Here is a 20,333-nt window from a genome sequence, read left to right on the forward strand (position 1 = left end):
TGTATTAAGATTTTGTATGATTATACATATAATAGAAGCATTAGGTGTGAGATCCATATATTACATAAGTTTATTTAAAAAAAGTTAAATATGAAATTTTAACAATTTGAAAAGTTTGAATTTATAAGAAAAATGAGAAAATTTTGAATTATTAAAATTAATGAGGATTTAATGTATTGAATACATTATATATATAAACATTTTTTAATAAATACCTTTTATATATATATATATATATATATATATATATATATATATATATATATATATATATACTACCTTACATATTAAATATGAAATTTTAATTTAATAAAATGACAAGTGGAAAATAAAAAATTCAAAAATTATAGAAAATACCATGTGTCCAAATAAAAGAGAAGAAGACATGTGACAAAAAGTGTTTTTATTTATTAGGGAGGATACTCCCATATATGATGTTCGTTAATGACAAAATTCCATTTGTTCATTTTTCATAAATGACCATATCCTTTTTTCCTTCCAAAGTAATATGTATTAACATGAATAATTTTCAAGTGTTTATATATGAACATATATTGCTTTTCAAAAGTAAGATGTCTTAACATGCATATATTTCAAGTGCTTATGTCAAAATAACATCTACAATTTTTTTTAGGAAGAAATCGTGCCTAATATAAAAAAAATCTCAATCAGTTATAACTTAACATTACATGTTCTATCATTCATTTAAGGTTAAGTTGTTTACTAAAATACCTTTAATAATCTAACGACCATATCGTCATGGTGTGCTCAAATAATTCGATTTTCTTTTAAACCCGTGCAATAAATTTTTTTATTTAAATTTATAGGAAAGGATCTATCATCCATATTTAAGAATTAAGAAATCCCGTATTAAATTGTAAGAAAAGGAGGCAACTTTGAAAAAAGCATTTCCATAAAGTCCTCTCTGCGAGACTTATAACCGACGACAGTGGATGAACAGTCGACGCCTTTTAGGAATACAATCGAATCGATCTGGTGTTCATCGGAGTTCAAGCTCACTCCAAATCCCACGCCAACCCTAAATCTTAACATACCGAAATTGCAATGGCTAGAGTACATCCGGGGAATCTGAGTTCCCGCGTGCCCGATCATGAAACAATTTTTGATCACGTTGCTGAGCAGACTCGTAATCAAGAGTTTGAGAGAAGAACATGGGATACAGCAACCCCTCGTGGCGGTGTCGGTGGTCGTAGTCGTGGTCGTGGTGGTGGACGAAGTGAGGCCAGGTGTTGTTTTGGGTGCGGCGAACCTGGTCACATTATTCGCGACTGTCCGACGACTGGCTCTTTTCCTCGGAGTAATGGACGTAGGTAATTAACTTTTCTTCTCCTAATCTTTGGTTCCTGATGATTTCTCTCTTTACTCGAACCTCTGTGAAAACGATTGATATAATTCATCTCCTATTACCGATTTCACATTACTGACTTATAGATTGTTCGTGTACTCACTTTTGAATCTATATTCTATCAAATTGTAGCTCGTTTTTTTTTAAAAGAAGTTGATATGTTTCAGGGGAGGATTCCAAGGTTTAGGTAATGATCCATCGAGCTCTGATGCCATGGAATCCACTTCTGGGACGACCAAGTTTAGATTAAAACCACTGAACACATCAACTGAAGCTATAAGAAATTCAGAACCAGTGAAGCCCTTTGTTGATGAATTACTAGCAAAGATTAAAGATAAAGAACATGAACTGAAATTGCGTGATGAAGAACTTGATGGTCTGTACCTTAAGCTGAACAAAGCTAATACGGAATTAAGCTCTGTTCAAACCAAGAATGAGGAAATGATCGTAAACATGAACAAACTTAAAGAGGATTTAGAAAAATGCAGAAACGAATTATCATCTGCTAGAAAAAAAGAAGCAGAGGTTTCCCGGATGTATTTAGTAATGAAGAACAAGTTTGAAGAGCTTGAAGAAGCAAATGAGACTGCAGATGCTGAAATGAAACAGATGAAGGTAGAAACAGAACAATGGAGGAAAGCAGCAAAAGCTATAGCTTCTGTTTTAGATGGAGGTGAAGTATTATCTTCCAAGACACAAGAACTTGAATCTCTTGTGTTGTATTATAGCAATCGTGCTTCTAAAAGAATGTCACTTGGAAAGATGAGGAAAGCTGTAGATGACTGCAGAATTGCAGCTCGATTAGATCCAAGCTATCTTAAGGTCTGCCTAACAGCTGGGAAGTAAGATTTTAGGTTCCTGTTTTTTCTTTTAAATCATTTATCTTTTTAATACCACAATTTAAACATACTGTTACTTATCAACGAATTTTGCCTTGTGTTTCTTAGCTGTCATCTGGAACTTGGAGAACTTGATGATGCAATTAAGAATTACAAAAAATGCTTGGAGTCTAGAGCGGTTTGCTTGGATCGAAGGCTTACTATTGAGGCATCTGAAGGCCTACATAAAGCTGAGGTATAATATAACCATATATTGATGGATTAAAATTTCTTTATATATATATATATATATATATATATATATATATATATATATATATATATATATATATATATATATATATATATATATATATATATATATATATATATATATTGTAAAATGGCTTCAAAGATTTCCAGCAACCCATACAACCAAAGCCTTGGACTCTTTTTATAGGCATGGAGCCACTACACCTGTACACTCTACTAATATGGGACATAATTCCTTCTTTCATGTTTGCCAACAAAACTAGACATTTATATCAGCTTATGATTTAGGGTTTAAGTGGATGTATGCTATGCTACTTTATATGAATTTGCAGAAAGTGGTTAGTTATATCAAGCAGTCTGCTGAGTTATTGCAACAGAAAACTTGTGAGTCAGCAACTAATGCTCTGGAGATCATTATGGAGGCCTTGTCAATAAGCTGCTATTCAGAGAAGCTTCTTGAAATGACAGCAGAAGCTCACTTTCTGGTATTATATAGATTTATATTAGTAGAGTGATTTAGCTGATTTTTACTATAAAATATATTATTATTCTCACTAAATTGGTGTTGTGATATGTGGGATGTAACAGCTGCAGAACTATGAAAAGGTGATTCAAATGTGTGAGAAAACACTTCCTATGTCCGAAAATAATTGTGCTAACAATATTAACATTTCAAATGAGGGGCAAAAACGACAATTGAAGCTTTGGAGATGGCGCATGATGGCTAGGTCCTACTTTCGTATGGGTAACTTTGACATGGCCCTTGTTACCCTTGAGAAATATGAGCAACTAGCCCCTCATGAAACCAAGTAATAAACACACACACACACACACATTACATGTGTATATTTATTGTGAAGAATGAAGTTAGTAATAAAAGTATGTATCTTTGTAGGACTGAGGATTCATCCTCTTTTTCAGTTGCCACTGTCTCTGAACTTCTTCGCTGCAAGGTACCATACATATTATGTGGTTAAGTTAGAGTGTATATATATATTTTTTATATTGTTTTTTTTTTTTTTTTAAAAATAAACAATTTGCCAAGTTTAGAGTGCTGGAAATGAAGCTTATAAAGGTGGGAGACACAAAGAAGCAGTGAAGCATTATAGCAATGCTCTACAAATGAGTATCGAATCAAGATCTTTTGCTGCTATCTGCTTGTGCAATCGTGCTGCAGCACACCAAGCTTTGGGTGAAGTTGTTGATGCCATTGCTGATTGCAATCTTGCCATAGCTCTTGATGAGAATTACCTCAAGGTCTCTTTTCACATATACATGTATTTTTTGGATATTGATTAAAAAATTCATGGTTTTAATAATAACACATTATCAACGTTTGCAGGCGATTTCTAGGAGGGCAAATCTGCATGAGAAGATAAGAGACTATGAACATGCAGCCCTTGATCTTCAGAGACTCATCACTCTTCTTGAAAAAAATAGTGAAGACAAGTCTGAAGATTTAAAAGTAGCTCGTCGACGTCTTTCTTCTATGAATATACATTTGAAGAAAGGAATGACTTTGGATCTTTACCTCATCTTGTAACTTCTCATAATCAATCACATTATTAGTATCAGTCAATTAATACACATAGTTAACAATTAGAATGGTTGCTTATTTACTGTTGTGTGATAGGGGACTAAAAGGCTCAGAATCTAGTGCTGAAATTAAAAAAGCATATCATAAAGCTGCACTCAGACATCATCCTGACAAGGTTTTTTTATTTTATTTTTATATCAGCTAGACACAGTTCCATCTGACATATACATATGGTGCTTATATATATATATATATATATATATATATATATATATATATATATATATATATATATATATATATATATATATGCAGGCAGGTAAGTTTTTAACCAGATGTGAGAGTGGAGCAGATGGTGATGTTTGGAAACAGATTTTTGAAACCATACACAAGGATGCAGATAAGCTTTTTAAGATAATTGGGGAGGCGTATGCTGTTCTATCGGATGCCAACAAGGTTTGTAAAAAAATTTACTCATGAGATTTAACTCATGTTTTAATTTAATTAACATTTGGTGTTTGTTAATTTTACAGAGATTTAAGTACAATCTTGAAGATGCAATGAAGGATGACTTCCCATGGTAACACGAAACTACTGAAGTATAGTTTACTTTTATTTTGGAGTTGGTGTTTGTGTCCTACTTGGAAGGTTTAAAATGTACAGTTTTCTTGCAAATGACACAAGTTTTAAAATACCAAGGCATTATAAATAACTGTATAATATTTTTTGATCATTGAAATCGTATTAACTAAAAGTTGGAAGGTTTAAAATTTACCCTATTCATTGTATATTTTAGGAATAGGTTTGATGGAGAACTGAACTAGATTCATATCAATGCAAAGGTAGAAAAGACTTTCTCTACACTTCTGTACCAATGCAATATAGAATTGCTGATGGCAATCAAAACCGAACTTCCAATCTCACCAAACAGTTTACTAGTAAGAGGAATGGAGAGACGATTGAAATTGTATTAAAGATAAAATCAATACTCAGCGGACTTACAATGCAGAACTCACTACAACACTGAATCACTTAGAAATTACAAGTCTCACTACAATACTCAAATCTATACTACTCTCATCCTAATCTAACGACACATGAATTCTCATACTAATCTTGTGAGTTATGAGCTCTCAACACACTCACACATACAAACATTATATACGACGGATCCAAATCCGAATGTAGGTAAAACCTGCGAGAACTTTGATAGGTTATGAGCTGTAGTCCAATGGTTTCCAACTTTGACAATAACAACCCTCCTGTAACAAAACCTTTACAACCACACTACTAATAAAAGACAAAGTATACCCTCAATAAATTAAATATATAAAAAAGGATACAAACAATGGATAGTCCAAAAAAAAAAAAAAAAGATCATTACACAAATAATCATGTTGACAGACGTCAACCATTTAGTCAAGATGTCTAGAAGAGTAATATCAAAAGCAATTCTTTGATACTTTTTCCCATATGAAATGAGTATCTACATCAAAATGTTTTGTCTTTTCATGAAGATAGGATTCAACACCAATTTAATGGCAGAATCGTTATCACATTAAACTGAACATGAGTGGGATCTCTAACCCCAATACCAAACAAAACTTTTAAAACCCAAATGATTTCTCAAGTAATTGACCCAAGTGCTCTATACTCTGATTTAATGGAGCAGCGAGAAACAGTGTCTTGTTTCTTATTTCTCCATGAAATTAAATTGTTACTGAGAAACACAACATAATATGTTACATACCTTCACGAAACAAGGCATTTGCCCAGTCTGCATCCATAAAACCTTTTAAAGACAAGCAATCAACCTTAGTGACACTAACCCATTTACCAGGATCATTTTTCAAAAAACGCAATAACCTAAGAGCAACTTTTAAGTGAGAGATTTCATGAGACTGTGCATAAATTGACTAAACACCTGAACAATATAAGAAATATCAGGTCTAGTATAGTCCAAGTAAATCAATTTCCCAATGAGTTTTTGAAACTCAATAATATTTGTCAACAAAGATTCAAACTTGTCAACATCATCAACCTTTATAACAACATTAGGATCAAGTGGTGTCTTAACAAGTTTGCACCCCTAACATTCCAAATTCATGCAACAATTCTAAGCAATACTTTCATTGAGGCAAACATATTCCATTATCAATATTTATAACCTTAATTCCAAGAAAAAACTTTAACTTTCCTAAGTCTTTAATTAGAATTTTTGATTTTAAAAACTCCTTGAATTTGTTTATCTCATCCAAATTATTTCCACTCAATATTATATCATCCACATAAACAATAAAACAACAATTGTTTCATTTAGATTTCTAACAAATAAAGAAAATTCATTAACACTTTGAACAAATCTAAAATCAAAAAGAAAAGAACACAACTTCTCAGTCCATTTTCGTGGAGCATGTTTAAGGGGATAAAGAGATTTTAACAACTTATAGACTCTTTTATCACCTTTAGTATGATATCCTAGAGGAAAACTCATATACACATGCTTATATAATTCTCCATATAAAAAAACATTGTTAATGTCAAGTTGAAATAAAGACCAATTAGAATTAATGGCAAAAGTGATAACAATCCTAACTTTTACCATTTTGGCCACAAAAGAAAAAGTCTCCTCATAGTCAAGTTCCTCTCATTGGTTATAACTTGTAGCCACTAATCTAGCTTTATATCTCTCAACCTCTCCATTAGACTTATATTTAGTTTTATAGGCCCACCTACAACCAATTGGTTTCCTATAAAAGGGTAAATCAGTAGTTATCCAAGTTTGATTTCTATATAATGCCTCCATTTTTTGATCCAATTTGGATCATTTGTAGCCTCAAAATAAGTCTTTGGTTCAACAGTTTTATTTAAAACTGAAACAAAGCACTTATTTTCATTAACTAAAAAAGCATAACTAACATTTCTTTCCATCCCATATTTGTATTTTTCTTCAATAATATAATCATTAAAATTTTGAGGTAATTTTGATTCACGATTTAACCTCTTATCTCCTAAAGAATTATACTCTAGATGATTAGATGAAGTATATATATATATTCCTCAGCTTGATTGAGAAGCTCTTAAGTAACCAAATCAGGTTGATTAGTACCTGCCGTTTCATCCTAACAAGATCCAGTTGCACCTATATACTGGGTACCATCCTGGCTAAAATCAACTGCATTTCATGGAACGATTTGCAACAACATCATCATCTTGATTGTTACTAACATAATTTCTCATGAAATGATTATCATTCACTATATCAGACACAATCACCTCATCATAGGAAAATGGAACCTAAGGTTTAGAATTATCAGAAAAAGAAGCATCAGGAAACATAGAACCATCGTCATATTTAGAAGCCCTTTTATATGGAGAAACAGTTTCATAAAGCTTCACATCCTTGGAAAAGAAATTTTGTTATCAAGTCTATAAATTTTATAACCCTTTTTCACATTAGAATAACCAATTAACACACTTCTCATATCGTTCAACAAATTTATCAGTCACATTAAGTCTAGCAGCAAAACACAAATAACCAAACACCCTAATAGTATAAAAAATAGGAGGATGTTTATAAACTAATTTAAAATGAGACTTTCCTTTAAGAACATAAGAAGGAAGCCTATTTATTAGAAAAACAGTTATAAGAACAACATCACCCCAAAACTTCTTAGGTAATCCATACTTAAATAAAAAAGATCTAGAAACTTTCAAAATATGTTTATGTTTTTTTCAATCACTCCATTTTGTTGTGGTGTATAAACATAAGTAGTTTGATTTACAATACACGTACTTTCAAAAAAAAGTTTTCATTCGAACATTAACAAATTCAGTTCCATTATCATACCTAACAGTTTCAATTTTAGTATTAAATTGATTTTCAAGAAACAAGTATATGGCTTGAAAACAAGAGAAAACTTCTTCTTTGGTTTTTAACAAATATACCCACGTAGCTCTTGAAATATCATCAACAACAGTTAGAAAAAAAATCAAAAACCCCTAATGGCAACGATCATGTAAGGACCCCACACATCAACATGAACAAGTTCACCTAAAATATTAGTTTTGTGTTTACTCAAAGGAAAATACTCTCTTGTTTGTTTAACTTTATGAAAAACCTCACATGGAGGAATAGATTCATTTCCAAATTTCAAAGAATTCTATAAACAGTTTAGGGCTTGATCAGCAGGATGACGTAACCTTTTATGCGAAATTAATTTTGAGACACAACAAGTAGTAGACTTAGACAAAAAGATACCTACCATTAGTTTTATTATTAAGATAATATAGTCCTCTAAATTCATTACCAGTCTCCACAGTCTCATTGGATAGTGAATCCTGAACAACAAACTTATTTTCATCAAAAAACAACCTGACATTTATTATCCCTACATAACTTGTGAAAAGATAAAAGGTTAACATGAAAACTAGGAACAACAAAAACATCAAGTGAAGATATAGAATTAGACAGGTGCATATTTCCAATTTTAATAACTCTTGCAGTTGATCCATTAGGATGATCAACTCTAAGATTTAACTTGGAAATGTCAATAGTGTCAACCAACTGTGGTTCAACAACAATCATATGTTGACTAGATCCTGAATCAACAAACTACTTATTATCACTGGAAAACACATTATTACAAGCAATACCTGCAATATTAGTATTGGATAACATATCCTTAGCAAATTTCTTATTAATTAGAAGAGAAAGAATCTTAGCATATTGATCAGAAGTTAGATAGTGTTGATCGGATTTGTCCACAGAACATGTAAAAGTGCTAGAAGACTCATTAACATGTGAAGCAACAACAGGAGCATTAGTTGAAAAATTGTTAGTGTTATTGAAATCATTTTTAGACTTGAAATCTTTTGTACAAAACAATTAATTTGTAACACTTCTCAATAGTATGTCCCTTAAGGCCATAATGCTTGCATTGAAGGTTCTGATTTCTTCCTTTAAACTTCCTAGTATCACTAATTTTACCAGCAAAGCCAGAGGGCTGAGATTTATTTGAAGAAACAGTTAAAGAACCATGTTTTTTATTAGACTCTTCTCTAGACACAATAGAGAAAGCAATTTTCACATTTGTTAAAGGTTTAAGAAGTAAAATATGACTTTTATCTTGACTAAAAGAGTCATCTAAACCACTAAGAAATTGCATCAATTTCATTAACTTTGAATGATTATTAAATTGAGTTGCAGCTTCACATGTACAGTCAGTCAAATTAGTAAGACCATCAAATTCTTTCCAAAGTGCATCAAGTTTATTAAAGTAATCAGAAACACTTAAGCCGCTTTGAGTTAAAGAACTAATACGCTGATGCAAATTAAAAGCAACTTAACCATCATCCGTATTATAAGTATCATGCAACTCGGTCCAAATATCAAGAGCAAATTCAAAAATGCATGACCAACACATATAGATTCAGCTAAATATCCTAAGATCCAAGAACAGGAAAATAGAATTTACACGATCCCACTTAAGAGATTTAACATAATCATCCTTTTGTTTAACAATTGTACCATCAACAAATCAAATTCTATTCAGAGCTCTTGTTATAAAACTCCTCCACGCCCTAAATTTTTTAGTTCCAATAAGTTTAAAACCAATAATAGTGGTAACAATGTTATCAGAAGGATGCAAATTGTAGCACCAGATGGTTTCAAGGTACTTTTTCTTAATTGTTTATTTAATTGTCTAAATCAGCTATTTTGCTTTGGGCTTAGTGATTTGGGCCTTCTATGTGTGGGCTTAGTCAAGGCCTTACGTTGGGCATAATCCTGGTGTACGCGGGGCGTAGTTGGTCTAAGTGGATTGTGTATGGCATGCATGTACGCGCTGCGTACAAGGATGTACATGCAACGTACATGATCAGACCCAAAACCCTAATTTTTAGGGTTTAAGCCCTATATAATGTCATTAAGTCTCAAGTGCTAGCCTCCTTATCAGCCTCTAGTGTCATGAAACCCTAAAATCGAGTCTTAGCTTCCATTGTTGAGTGTGTGAGCCTTTGGGGAGCTTTTGGTGTTCATTTTTCTGCATTTTGAAGGGGTTGAGGAAGCTAGAAGTTGCTTAGTATGAAGAGGAGGTCTTGGATCCAAAATCACCATCTTATTTGCCAAGCTTTTGAGGTATCAAGTTCTCATCTTGATAACAAGATGCTTAGATCTCTTTTTGGGTTAAATTGTTATGTATTTAGCCATGGTTTGGATGGATGATGGGATTAGGACGTCCCAAAGGCTTATTCTTTCAGATCTAAGATTATCATGGACTCATTTGGCATAAAGGTGCCAAATTTATGGAGTTTAGGGATCTCATGCTTTCATTAAGTCCTTTATTAAGTCATTATTGAGCTTTAGAGCTTCTTATGGTGATGCATGTATGTAAAGTTAGCAACTTTACGTGATATTTCAGCTTAAGGAGGTAAGATCTTCATTCTAGAACAAAGTCTTAATGGGTTAGGAGCTGAATCTAGAAGTTGGCTGAAATGGAAGAGTACGTTGGGCATACAAGCCTGTACACACAACGTACAAGCCTTCGAGCCAGTATGCTTAGCGTACCAGCTGAGCACGCCCAACGTACTCAGGCTGATGGCATTGCGATGTTAGGCCTTAAGTTTGGGCCTTATTTTGGGCTTAGAAGGTTAGGATTTAGTTGGGCCATCTGATTTTAGGAGTTTTTGGTCTAGGAACATTATTGGGCCTTGGGCTAAGGCTCATGTGAAGGAATTGGGACCAATTGGAAATTGGCCCATATTTTGGGCCTTGATTGATTGTTTGACTTCTGGGGCCATTAGATTGTGGTTATGGGCTTCATTCTTAGACTAAGCTAGGTTAGGGGCAAAATGGTCTTTTTACTCCAAGTAGGGGTTTTTTATTATGATGTAGATCCCAAATGTTAATTGGTTTTTATTTGTCACTTGATAACTCAGGGAGCTATAGCACCAGTAGTCAGGGATCATTCGTTTCTTTTAACTTTTCGAGGTGAGTTTCCTCACTGGGTTTAGCGGGTCTAAGGCACTAAGGCCGAACCTTGATTGGTGATGTCGATAAACTTGTTGTCTGTGTGATACTTATATGTTCTTGTATATGTATGTTTATTGGGTGGGGCCCGTTATGCGAGTGTGGGCAGAGCTTATATCTCATTGGGCGGGGCCCGTTATGCAAGTGTGGGCGGGGCCCGTATCTCATTGGGCGGGGCCCGTTATATGATATGTTTGGTATGTGGTATCTTGGGGAATTCACTAAGCTTTGTGCTTACAGTTTTAGTTTATGTTCCAGGTAGTTCCGGTTCCAAGGGGAAGAGCTTGGGATGACTGCATCACACACACCATATAGATTTTGTTTATGGGACATACTCTGGTTTTTATGATGTTTGACATATTTACTTTATTGGGTTGTATGAACAATGTTTTGGAATACTGTGTTTACTTAAATCAAAAATGAAATTTTTGGGTCATAATTTTTGGATGTTTCAAGTTGGTATTAGAGCATTGGTTTGAGGGATTCAGATACACTCTCAGGTGTGTCCGAACTCAAATTGAGGATTTGGTAAGAGTTTTCAAAAAGAAAAATAAATTCTTAGAAAGAGTTTTCTCAAAAAATGAAAGGTGTGATACATGCAATCAGTAGAGCTTAAGTAAGTTATCCTAAAATACCCATACATGTTTATGATATGTTTTGAATTGTAAATTTGTGAATCACATGCTAGATTAGGGCTAAGGATCTAGGAGAGATGCCTTTGTATACCAGTTGTATGAGTTTGTATACTTGCATGCTAGTACTGATAAATCATTAGTAGGATGGCCTGATTAGGTTATGCTTGGTTCTGATTACTTAATGCTCGAATGTTGCTTGCTTTGTGCTCTTAGGAACTCTAACTAGCTTCAGCTAACTAGTGAACGAATATGCTAAGTTAGATATTATGGGAACTAAATAATTTTAGAGGGTTAGGTTTTAACTCTATTGTGCAGCTCTTATTTGAGTTCAACCGTTGTAGTGTGAGACCTCCCATTCGAAGAATTATCTATTTTTTGTAATATGTAATTGTATTCGTGGGCTAGTTAGAGGAAGTTAGCGGGAGTTCTTTCTGTAGCTGATGGCGGAGTGTGGTGTGGAGTTTGCCCTAAGAAAACCTAGGATGAGATCTAGTCCTGGGAGCCTTATCCGTGGAGGAAATTGTTTGGTATATAAGGTAACTTGCTTGAGTTAAGGCACTTCTTATGGAAAGTACGGATAGATGTGGAAGATATTATGGGCCCGTACTACTGGAAGCAGAGGATTTGTACTCGATTCAAGGAGGGATGCGATGAAGTCAGGGAGCTTGTGGAGTTGTGATTCCCCAATGTGTATATTTTAATGCGTATTCTGATGGTTTATGTGGTCTATTTTCAGTATGTTGGTATTGCGAGGCATACCAGTTGGCAATTCTGGTGTTGGGGAGGGCTCAGGCTTGGGTTTGGGAGTCAGGCAGCTTGATGACCAGACAAGGGAGTTAATCTCACATGAGATTACATGCAGTATCCTTGAGCAGACTCTTGTGATATTTGACACGGTCAAGGAGGGTATTCTGGAGATTCTTGATGAGCGGTTGAGCGCCTTTGGCGCTAAGATTGTGGCTTTGGTCGGGACACGTTATTTAACTTTCAGGGAGTTTCGGGCATGTGGAGCAGGTGGTTAGCAGATGTTGCTAACGCCTTTTGTACCAACCGTTGTCCTGAGGGGGACAAGGTCAAACTAGCTTCCTGTCTCTTGAATGATAGGGCACGTGAATGATGGGAGGAGGTAGGATGTGCTGTGGGTGATGATGTTGTGGATTTAATGACCTGGGGTGATTTCTCGACTAGGTTTTGAGCTGAGTTTGCACCGGTGATTGAGGTGCAGTAGTTGGCACGAGAGTTCTAGGATCTCCGACAGACTACTGAGACTGTGGCTGAGATCACCGCTATGTTCATGGAGAGGGCACTTTTGGTTCCATAGTATGTGGCGGATGAGGAGATGATGAAGCCCCGGTACCATGAGATGCTCCGGAGTGGTTCTGGCTGCTTCAAGTGCAGTCGGATGGGTCATATCAGCAGGAATTGTACTGCTACCACCATTATCACCCCAATATCTGATTTGATTTTATTTCAATGTAATCAGAGGGGCCACAAGAAGGCCCATTATCCGAGTTTGGCTGCAGCAGGACAAGTGTCAGGACCCGCTCCTGGCGAAGATCAAGGCTTTCCAGCTGACGGTAGAGGAGGCGCGTGCAACTCTCGATGTTGTGACGGGTATGTATCTTCTCCTTATCTCTTTATTTATATTAAATTGTGTTCTTATGTTTATGTGTTTTATTTTAGGATCGTTCCTCGTGAATAATATCTATGCTTTGGTATTATTTGATCCGGGGTGTAACGCTCGTGTTTCTAGGCTAGGCATTAATATTGACATAATGGTCTAGGTTAACCTTTGTAACTCATTTAGAAGAAATGAAAAGGAATTATGTGAATTTTATGTGAATTATGTGTTTTATGCTTAATTATTAGGGTTTAATTAATTAAAAATAAAAATAAGCGTCAAAATTAAAGTGTGAGATAAGCCCGATATCTTTACATAAAGTTGTAATGGTCGAAACAAGGATTTCGGGGATATAAAGAATGCCGAAATCCGAGTTATAACGAAGAAGTTATGACATGTCGAAGTTTCGCGACAAAACCGGCACGGTGCCGAATGTCGTAAAAAGTGAGTTTTTGATAAACTACTTTTTAGCCTTAGTAATCTAAACGAAAGTCGTAATATTCGTTAAACCGAGAAGTTCGATAAAAAGAACGCTCAAATCTGACTTCGTATGAGGAAGTTATGATTTTTCGAAGTTTCAGCTTAGCAGTAGACAGCTAAAAAACTCGAATTTTAGATCGAGCAATTTTTAGCTGACACAACCTAAACGAGAATTGAAGGTCTCGTCATTAGGAGCACAATGGTAAAAAGTCTGACGAAAATGGACGTCGGATGAAGAAGTTATGAATTTTTAACGGATTTCATGTCCCGGTCTGTTAAAAATAATAATATAAAAATTAAAGTCAAAATTAGCCGTTGAAGTCTAAACGGAAGTTGTAGAGTGTAATTTTAGCTACGCGTGCATATAAAGAACGTCAAAAACGGAGCTCGTATGCGAAAGTTATGGATTTTAGAAGTTTTTGCACAAAAATCAAGAAAATTCGCATAGTCACGCTTTTGCCACGTGTCCTCGCCTCGCATATGCCACGTGGCGAAATCTGCTGAGTCACCCTCACATGAACAGTAACCGCGGTCCACTAGCAGTCTGACGCGTGTACTATCCTCGTTTCCGAGCCTCGCACATGGGTCACGAGTCCGCGGTCCAATCAGAGGCTGACAACGAGTCCCTCGCACCTGCGCACCCTCGCCTGCGGACCCCACCACCAAGCCGACTTCGGACCAGTAGACTTCGGTCCAATCATAGGAAGCCAGCAAGCCTTCGCACGTGCAGCCCTCGTGCGAGCCTTCCCCTGCGAGCCCTTGGATCTGCGACGCGTGGTTCCTTCTCAGCCGTCCGATCAAAAGCTCCACCCTATAAATAAAAGGCTACGAGCCTTCCCGGGTAACTTTGGAAATTTGCCACTTTTCACCCTAAATCTCATATTTCTTTCATATTAGCATCCCCCAAAGCCCCGATATCGATTGTAAACCCCGGAATACTCCACGAAGTGCCCGTGAAGCCCAGAAAATTTATCTTTTCGGTTTCGAAGCCCGACCTTTCGCAGAGCCCGGTTTCTCAATAAAACTCTCGGTTTTGTTAGAAACGATCGTTTTAGGAAACAAATTGCTGCCCGGTTTTCATTAAATCAAGTGAGTGTGTAATTACTTTCACCTTACACATAGATATGAAGTATTTTACATAAAATACGTGTTGTGTGAATATATATTGTTTGTTTATTTGAGATGGGTGCTGAAGGAATGAGTTATACATATTTTTAAATAATTTAAACTATATATGTATTTTTATCTACGAAAAATGTTGGGTAGAACATGGGTAGATGAAATAGTTGATGTGTGTTAAAAAGGTGAGAGGCCTCAATATTTTTGTTGTTGTTGTTGTTGTTGTTGTCATTCAGCAGAGTATGGATGACAACCATGGACTATTCTAGACAGTCTATGGAACACTAGCAGGCCCACAACCTGTAGGTGTAATGAACTATATGTTCATTTGTTGTACTCTAAAACCCATTGACATGTATTGTAGGAGAGAATACCTGTAAATAATACTGTCGATAAACGAGAGCTATGGACTTAGCACATGTTGAGTAAACTTTGGTAGCTATGGAATTAGTGCCCGTTGTATAAACCCCGGTTATGAGGTGACTTTGTGTCTATTCCTTAGGATGAATCCTTAGGAAGGAGTGATAGTTGATTCTTAGGGTAAACCCTTAAGAAATAAATAAAATAATGGGGTTTGGGGTAATTCGGTTGATTGATTGATGTTTAAACATAATAATTTTATGTATTGTGGGTTGAAAACCCTATATGCTCACCAAGCTTCCAAGCCTGACCCACTCAGCTGTTTATATTACAGGTAGAGGACCCCGAGCATAGTCGGATGATGATGATGAGTGAATTTTGGATTATAGGCCAGTAGTTACAAATAACTGTCGTAAGGCTTATAATGTCTTGTTTATGCTTTTGATCTGTATCGGAACATGACATCCCGAGGTTTTGATATAAAAGGAAATGATATATTTCTTAAAGAAAGGTTTTGACAAACTTTTATCATATTTTGTTTTGGGGACCAATTCCGCAACATCTTTTATAAATATTTCTCTGATTTGATTTTAAAAAGCATAAATTAAATCGGTCTTTTCTGGCTGAGAAATTAGGGGATGTCACAAGTTGTATCAGAGCATTAATTTAAGCGAACTAAGAAATATCCTACAATTTCTAGACTTAAACTTAGAATGCGAAGTGATGATTGTGAGATGAGTGTCTACCATAATTTAGACACAAGCACTAGTTTATTTTAGGAAGGATGCCTAAAATGATTTTATGTGCTAAATGTTTTGTGTTATAGCTATAATGATGCTATTATTTGTTCGGATCTATGGTCTGTTGTCGACCAGATCTGGAAACCTTATGTGTGTAGGATTCTAAACGTATGACTACGATATTGGAACTAACATATAAACGTTTCGAAGACTTAACATCTAACAAAAATGAAGATCTAAATTCACCTACGATTGGTGTATAGATCGAAATGGCAAGTACTCAAAGTGGGTTCGGAAGTGATAATCCACAGCCTGAGCCAATCACGATGACTGGAGTGCAGGCAATGGTACGTACGATGTTAGGTGAACAGATGGAAGAAACAAAACGTTTACTTCAACAAAGTAAGGATGAACTTATTGTGCCAATAGGTCAGACATCTGTTCTTGAGGCAACTATTAGGGTTGCTAAGTCTATTGAGGAAATGATCAATGACACAACCGCCAACAAAGTTGAAGTTGGCAAGAAGAGGAAATTTGAGGGGTCTTCAAGGCCCAACAAGAGCAACATATCCTCAAAGTTTGGCAAAAGAAGAGATAAAAGAAAATGGTGCGGGAAGTGCAAAAATAAACACTCTGGGAATTGTGACTGGAAGGTGAAGTGCTTTAAGTGTGGTGAAATAGGGCATTACGCCAATAAGTGTACGATTCCCAAGCAGGTGTGCTACGGATGTAAAGAAGAAGGCTATATTTCTAAGAATTGTCAGAAGAACAATGAAGTAACAAGGCCAAGTGCACCATCAACGCCAAAGGAATTTCAGGATATCCTTGAAGAAGCGATTAATAACACTAGGAAGTAGAAGTCAAGACTTGATACCCGAAGATCAAGTTACGAAGTAGTAATGTGAATAGTAACAAGTAGTTTAGCCTATGAGAGGCATAGTATAGGGTAAACTTGAACCTTTGTGTAATCGTTTCAAGGAAATAAAATAAACCCTGGTTTTGTCGTCTGATGAATAGAATGGTTGGTGTAATTTTTGAAGTTGTCCCAATCATCTGGAATTTCCATCACCAACCAAGTTGAAGTAGAGTTGATCATTGAAGATACGCGTGAAAGAAGTCCTAGTAGAGTCTAGGAAAATTTTATGATTAATTGGACACATTTGTATGTGTTAAATTGTTTTGTGATTTTAGGACTTGGGGACTGCGAGACAGTACTTGGGACGAGTATGAGTATGTGTGAATAGTAGTAGAGATCTATACTACTAGAAGCACAGGACTCGCACTTGGATCAGGGAAAGTCACAAGGTTACCAAGAAGCTATTATTTGATTTTGTCTTGTTCTACTCTGTCGTTACCATCGTTTCGGTAATGACTAAGAAGATGATTGTTATTCCAACCTTAGAGGTCATATCAAATTGAGTCCAACTACGATGAGTTTATTATGTGGTTCAGAGAACCAAGTTCGATGTAACATTTGACTTAAGCCAGAAGATTGAAATGAAAGATGATCAAAGCGATCAATAGAAGTATCTCACTCATTGTTAAAGAAGTTGGTAGTTAGAAATGATACATGTTGAATGGTGATTGTATCACATTAGAACATGAAGGAAGGTATAATTGTTCTGAAATTTGTCCCTAGGAGATCTGAGTCTAAGTAGTGCAGTACACAATGAGAGATCATTAGAACATGACCCATCGGTCTGTTACAATAAATGAAGGAAAATACTTATTCCAAGAAGAAGAAGGAGCCCTCAATAAGGACTTATTTTGTAACTCGAAGGTTACAATTGAAAGTCCTATGGAGATCTGAAGCTTTTTAGGATTGATTTGGTTCCAGGTGCTGCTCCAATAGCCAAAGCACCGTATCGGCTGGCTCCTTCCGAGATGCAAGAGTTGTCTACACAACTGCAAGAGCTGTTAGACAAGGGATTTATTAGGCTGAGCAGTTTGCCTTGGGGAGCCCCGATTCTGTTTGTGAAGAAGAAGGATGGGTCTCATCGTATGTGTATCGACTACTGGGAGTTGAATAAGGTAATGGTGAAGAACCATTATCCCCTCCCGAGGATTGATGATCTTTTTGACTAGCTTTGGGGTGCATCTTGGTTCTCCAAGATTGATTTGCGATCGGGTTATCATCAAATGTGGGTCCGAGATGAGTATATGTAGAAAACAGCTTTTCGGATATGGTCATTATGAGTTCGCGGTGATACCTTTTAGGCTCACCAATGCTCCAGCCGCGTTCATGGATCTCATAAACTGCGTGTGTAGACCGATGTCAGATCAGTCTGTGATAGTATTCATTGATGATATCTTGGTTTATTCCAAGAGAGAGGAGCATCATGAGGAGCACTTGAGGGAGGTGTTGGAGACTTTGAGGAGGGTGAGACTTTTCGCAAAGTTCTCCAAGTGTGAGTTCTGGTTGCGCGAGGTGCAGTTTTTAGGGAACCTTGTCAACCTGAAGTGACAAAGAACATGGTTTGGCATGCAAAATTAAATCTTGCACAATTGAACATGGTGATTTGGGTGTTTAAGAGATATATTGAATGTATATGGTGTTACAAAAAAGATCTAGATCTAGACTACATAATTAACACACACTTACACACTCACTTCTACATCTCTCAAGCACACCTCTATAAGTGGACAAACCCACTATTTATAGAGGTGTTTACATGTCTCTCTCTCACTCTAACTACCAAATGGGTCTAAAGGCTAAAGCACCACATGCAAGTGGGTTTTACAAAAGTCAAACATTTACAAAGTTATGAATGAAGAACTTTGCACCCCAACATTCTCCCCCTCAAAGTTAGGAATGAATGACCCACTTCAAATCTTCCAAAATCAAGCACTACGCGGTTCGAGCCTCAAAGGTGACACATGTCGAAACGAACTTCAATCTTCAATTCTTCCATAACTCTTCAATTTGGGCTCTAGGATGTGAGACCATACAATCCGAGCAACAACGAATGATTAAGAGTATTCCAAACTCCAAATAATCACCCAAAAGTTGCGCATAAAAACACACCCCAAAAATCTTCAATAAATCCAAACCCATTTCGAATACATCACTTCCGAACTTCCAATTACATCATCTCATAAGCTTCAAAACTTCAAGATCACTTCGGTCTTCAAATCCGCGTAATATGAAAAATTCAAGTTCGAATTTCCATATAAAACTTCTCCCCCTTTTTATAATCGAATTTTGATTATAAAACTCCAAAGGAAAAAGAACGTGCCCTATTCGGAATTTTTCATGCCAAAACTCCCCCTTAACATGTGGCATAAACTTTGTGCTTTAATCCGGAAAATCCAAAAAATAATCAATTTTTAGCTTCGTTCACGGATCGCCTTTGACAAAATATCTCAAAAATGGATAGAAATTGTGAATTTCAAAATTCTGCAATGACCCGTTGCGCCCAAAACAGCAAAAATGCAAAACTCTCCCCCTTTTCCAAAGCTGGGTAGAAAGCGTCAATTTGCACAAACTGCAGGGCCCTAAAATGAACAATCTTCAATTTTCAGCAAAAAATAGTCCTTTTTCGAATTTGGGTGAAAACTGCCAAAAATTCGAAGTTTCAGGGACCATCTTCATAAATTCTGCCCCTTTTCTCAAACATACGAAGACCATGCCCAAAAGTGCGAAGCCTTAACCAATTTTCAAAGTTGGGTGAAAAGTGTCAAATATTCGAAACTTGAGTTAATTTGTGAAGTGTCAGAATTTCTAAGGTTCAGGAGCTGATTTCGAAAATGTGATATTTTGAGGAAAACATTCGAAGACTTGATCAAACATTCGAAGCCTGCTTCCCTTTGTCAAACATTCGAAATTATAAGGACTAGTTTCGAAAATTCGATTTTTCTTCTTCATTCCCAATTAACCAAAGATACAAAGCATACGAAGCCTCTATTATGAACAGTGATGAACAGTAACCCCTTTCATTCAATCAGAGACCCTTCGTATGAAGTCACAACACCTCTTCGTATCTTCACAATTCAAATAACCTTCGTTCCTTAAGTCACCAAAAAACCTTCGTATATTCACCCCAAAACAACACTCTTCGTTCAAATTCCAAACACCCCTTCGTATATAAATCAAAAACACCCTTCGTTCGTTCAGTTCACCAAACCATTGATTCCAATCACATCCCAGTTTCAAAACAAAATCATTTATTCCAAATCACGATTTCATAACCTTCGATTTCCAATACAAGTACCAATTTCAAAGCATTTGACCATCAATTCTTCGTTTTCAATTTCAAACGATCAAACACAGGACCCTTCGATTGTTCGCATTTCATTCCTAATCTAAGTTTTCTTCGTCCCCAGTTCCAAAATCAAATTTTCGAAATCGAAGTTC

General features: G+C 35.9%; 1 protein-coding gene across 2 annotated transcripts; it reads left to right on the forward strand.

Annotated features, from left to right (window-relative positions):
• Window positions 1-876: 876 nt before the first annotated feature.
• Window positions 877-4,768, forward strand: LOC145069564 (uncharacterized). 2 transcript variants are annotated; one of them, XM_079016498.1, is made up of 11 exons: window positions 877-1,331; window positions 1,534-2,208; window positions 2,314-2,440; window positions 2,790-2,942; window positions 3,046-3,266; window positions 3,353-3,410; window positions 3,508-3,714; window positions 3,800-3,996; window positions 4,091-4,169; window positions 4,310-4,450; window positions 4,528-4,768. In XM_079016498.1, exons 1-11 carry the CDS (start codon window positions 1,066-1,068, stop codon window positions 4,576-4,578), a joined length of 2,175 nt encoding a protein of 724 aa, XP_078872624.1. In that variant the 5' UTR covers window positions 877-1,065; the 3' UTR covers window positions 4,579-4,768. The 2 variants fall into 2 exon arrangements, with proteins under 2 accessions (XP_078872624.1, XP_078872625.1); XM_079016499.1 differs by having other exon boundaries at window positions 1,192-1,327.
• Window positions 4,769-20,333: the final 15,565 nt, after the last annotated feature.

This window comes from Lactuca serriola, chromosome 8 (assembly GCF_051521515.1).
Source record: "Lactuca serriola cultivar US96UC23 chromosome 8, Lser_US96UC23_V15, whole genome shotgun sequence".
Taxonomy (NCBI): domain Eukaryota; kingdom Viridiplantae; phylum Streptophyta; class Magnoliopsida; order Asterales; family Asteraceae; genus Lactuca; species Lactuca serriola.

Bases quoted from the DNA above. Each gene is read 5' to 3' on its own strand.
- LOC145069564 (XM_079016498.1), top strand. From the start codon at position 1,066: ATGGCTAGAGTACATCCGGGGAATCTGAGTTCCCGCGTGCCCGATCAT. The intron at 2,209-2,313 runs GTAAGATTTTAG...TGTGTTTCTTAG, and splicing joins GTCTGCCTAACAGCTGGGAA to CTGTCATCTGGAACTTGGAG. The intron at 3,715-3,799 runs GTCTCTTTTCAC...CAACGTTTGCAG, and splicing joins TTGATGAGAATTACCTCAAG to GCGATTTCTAGGAGGGCAAA.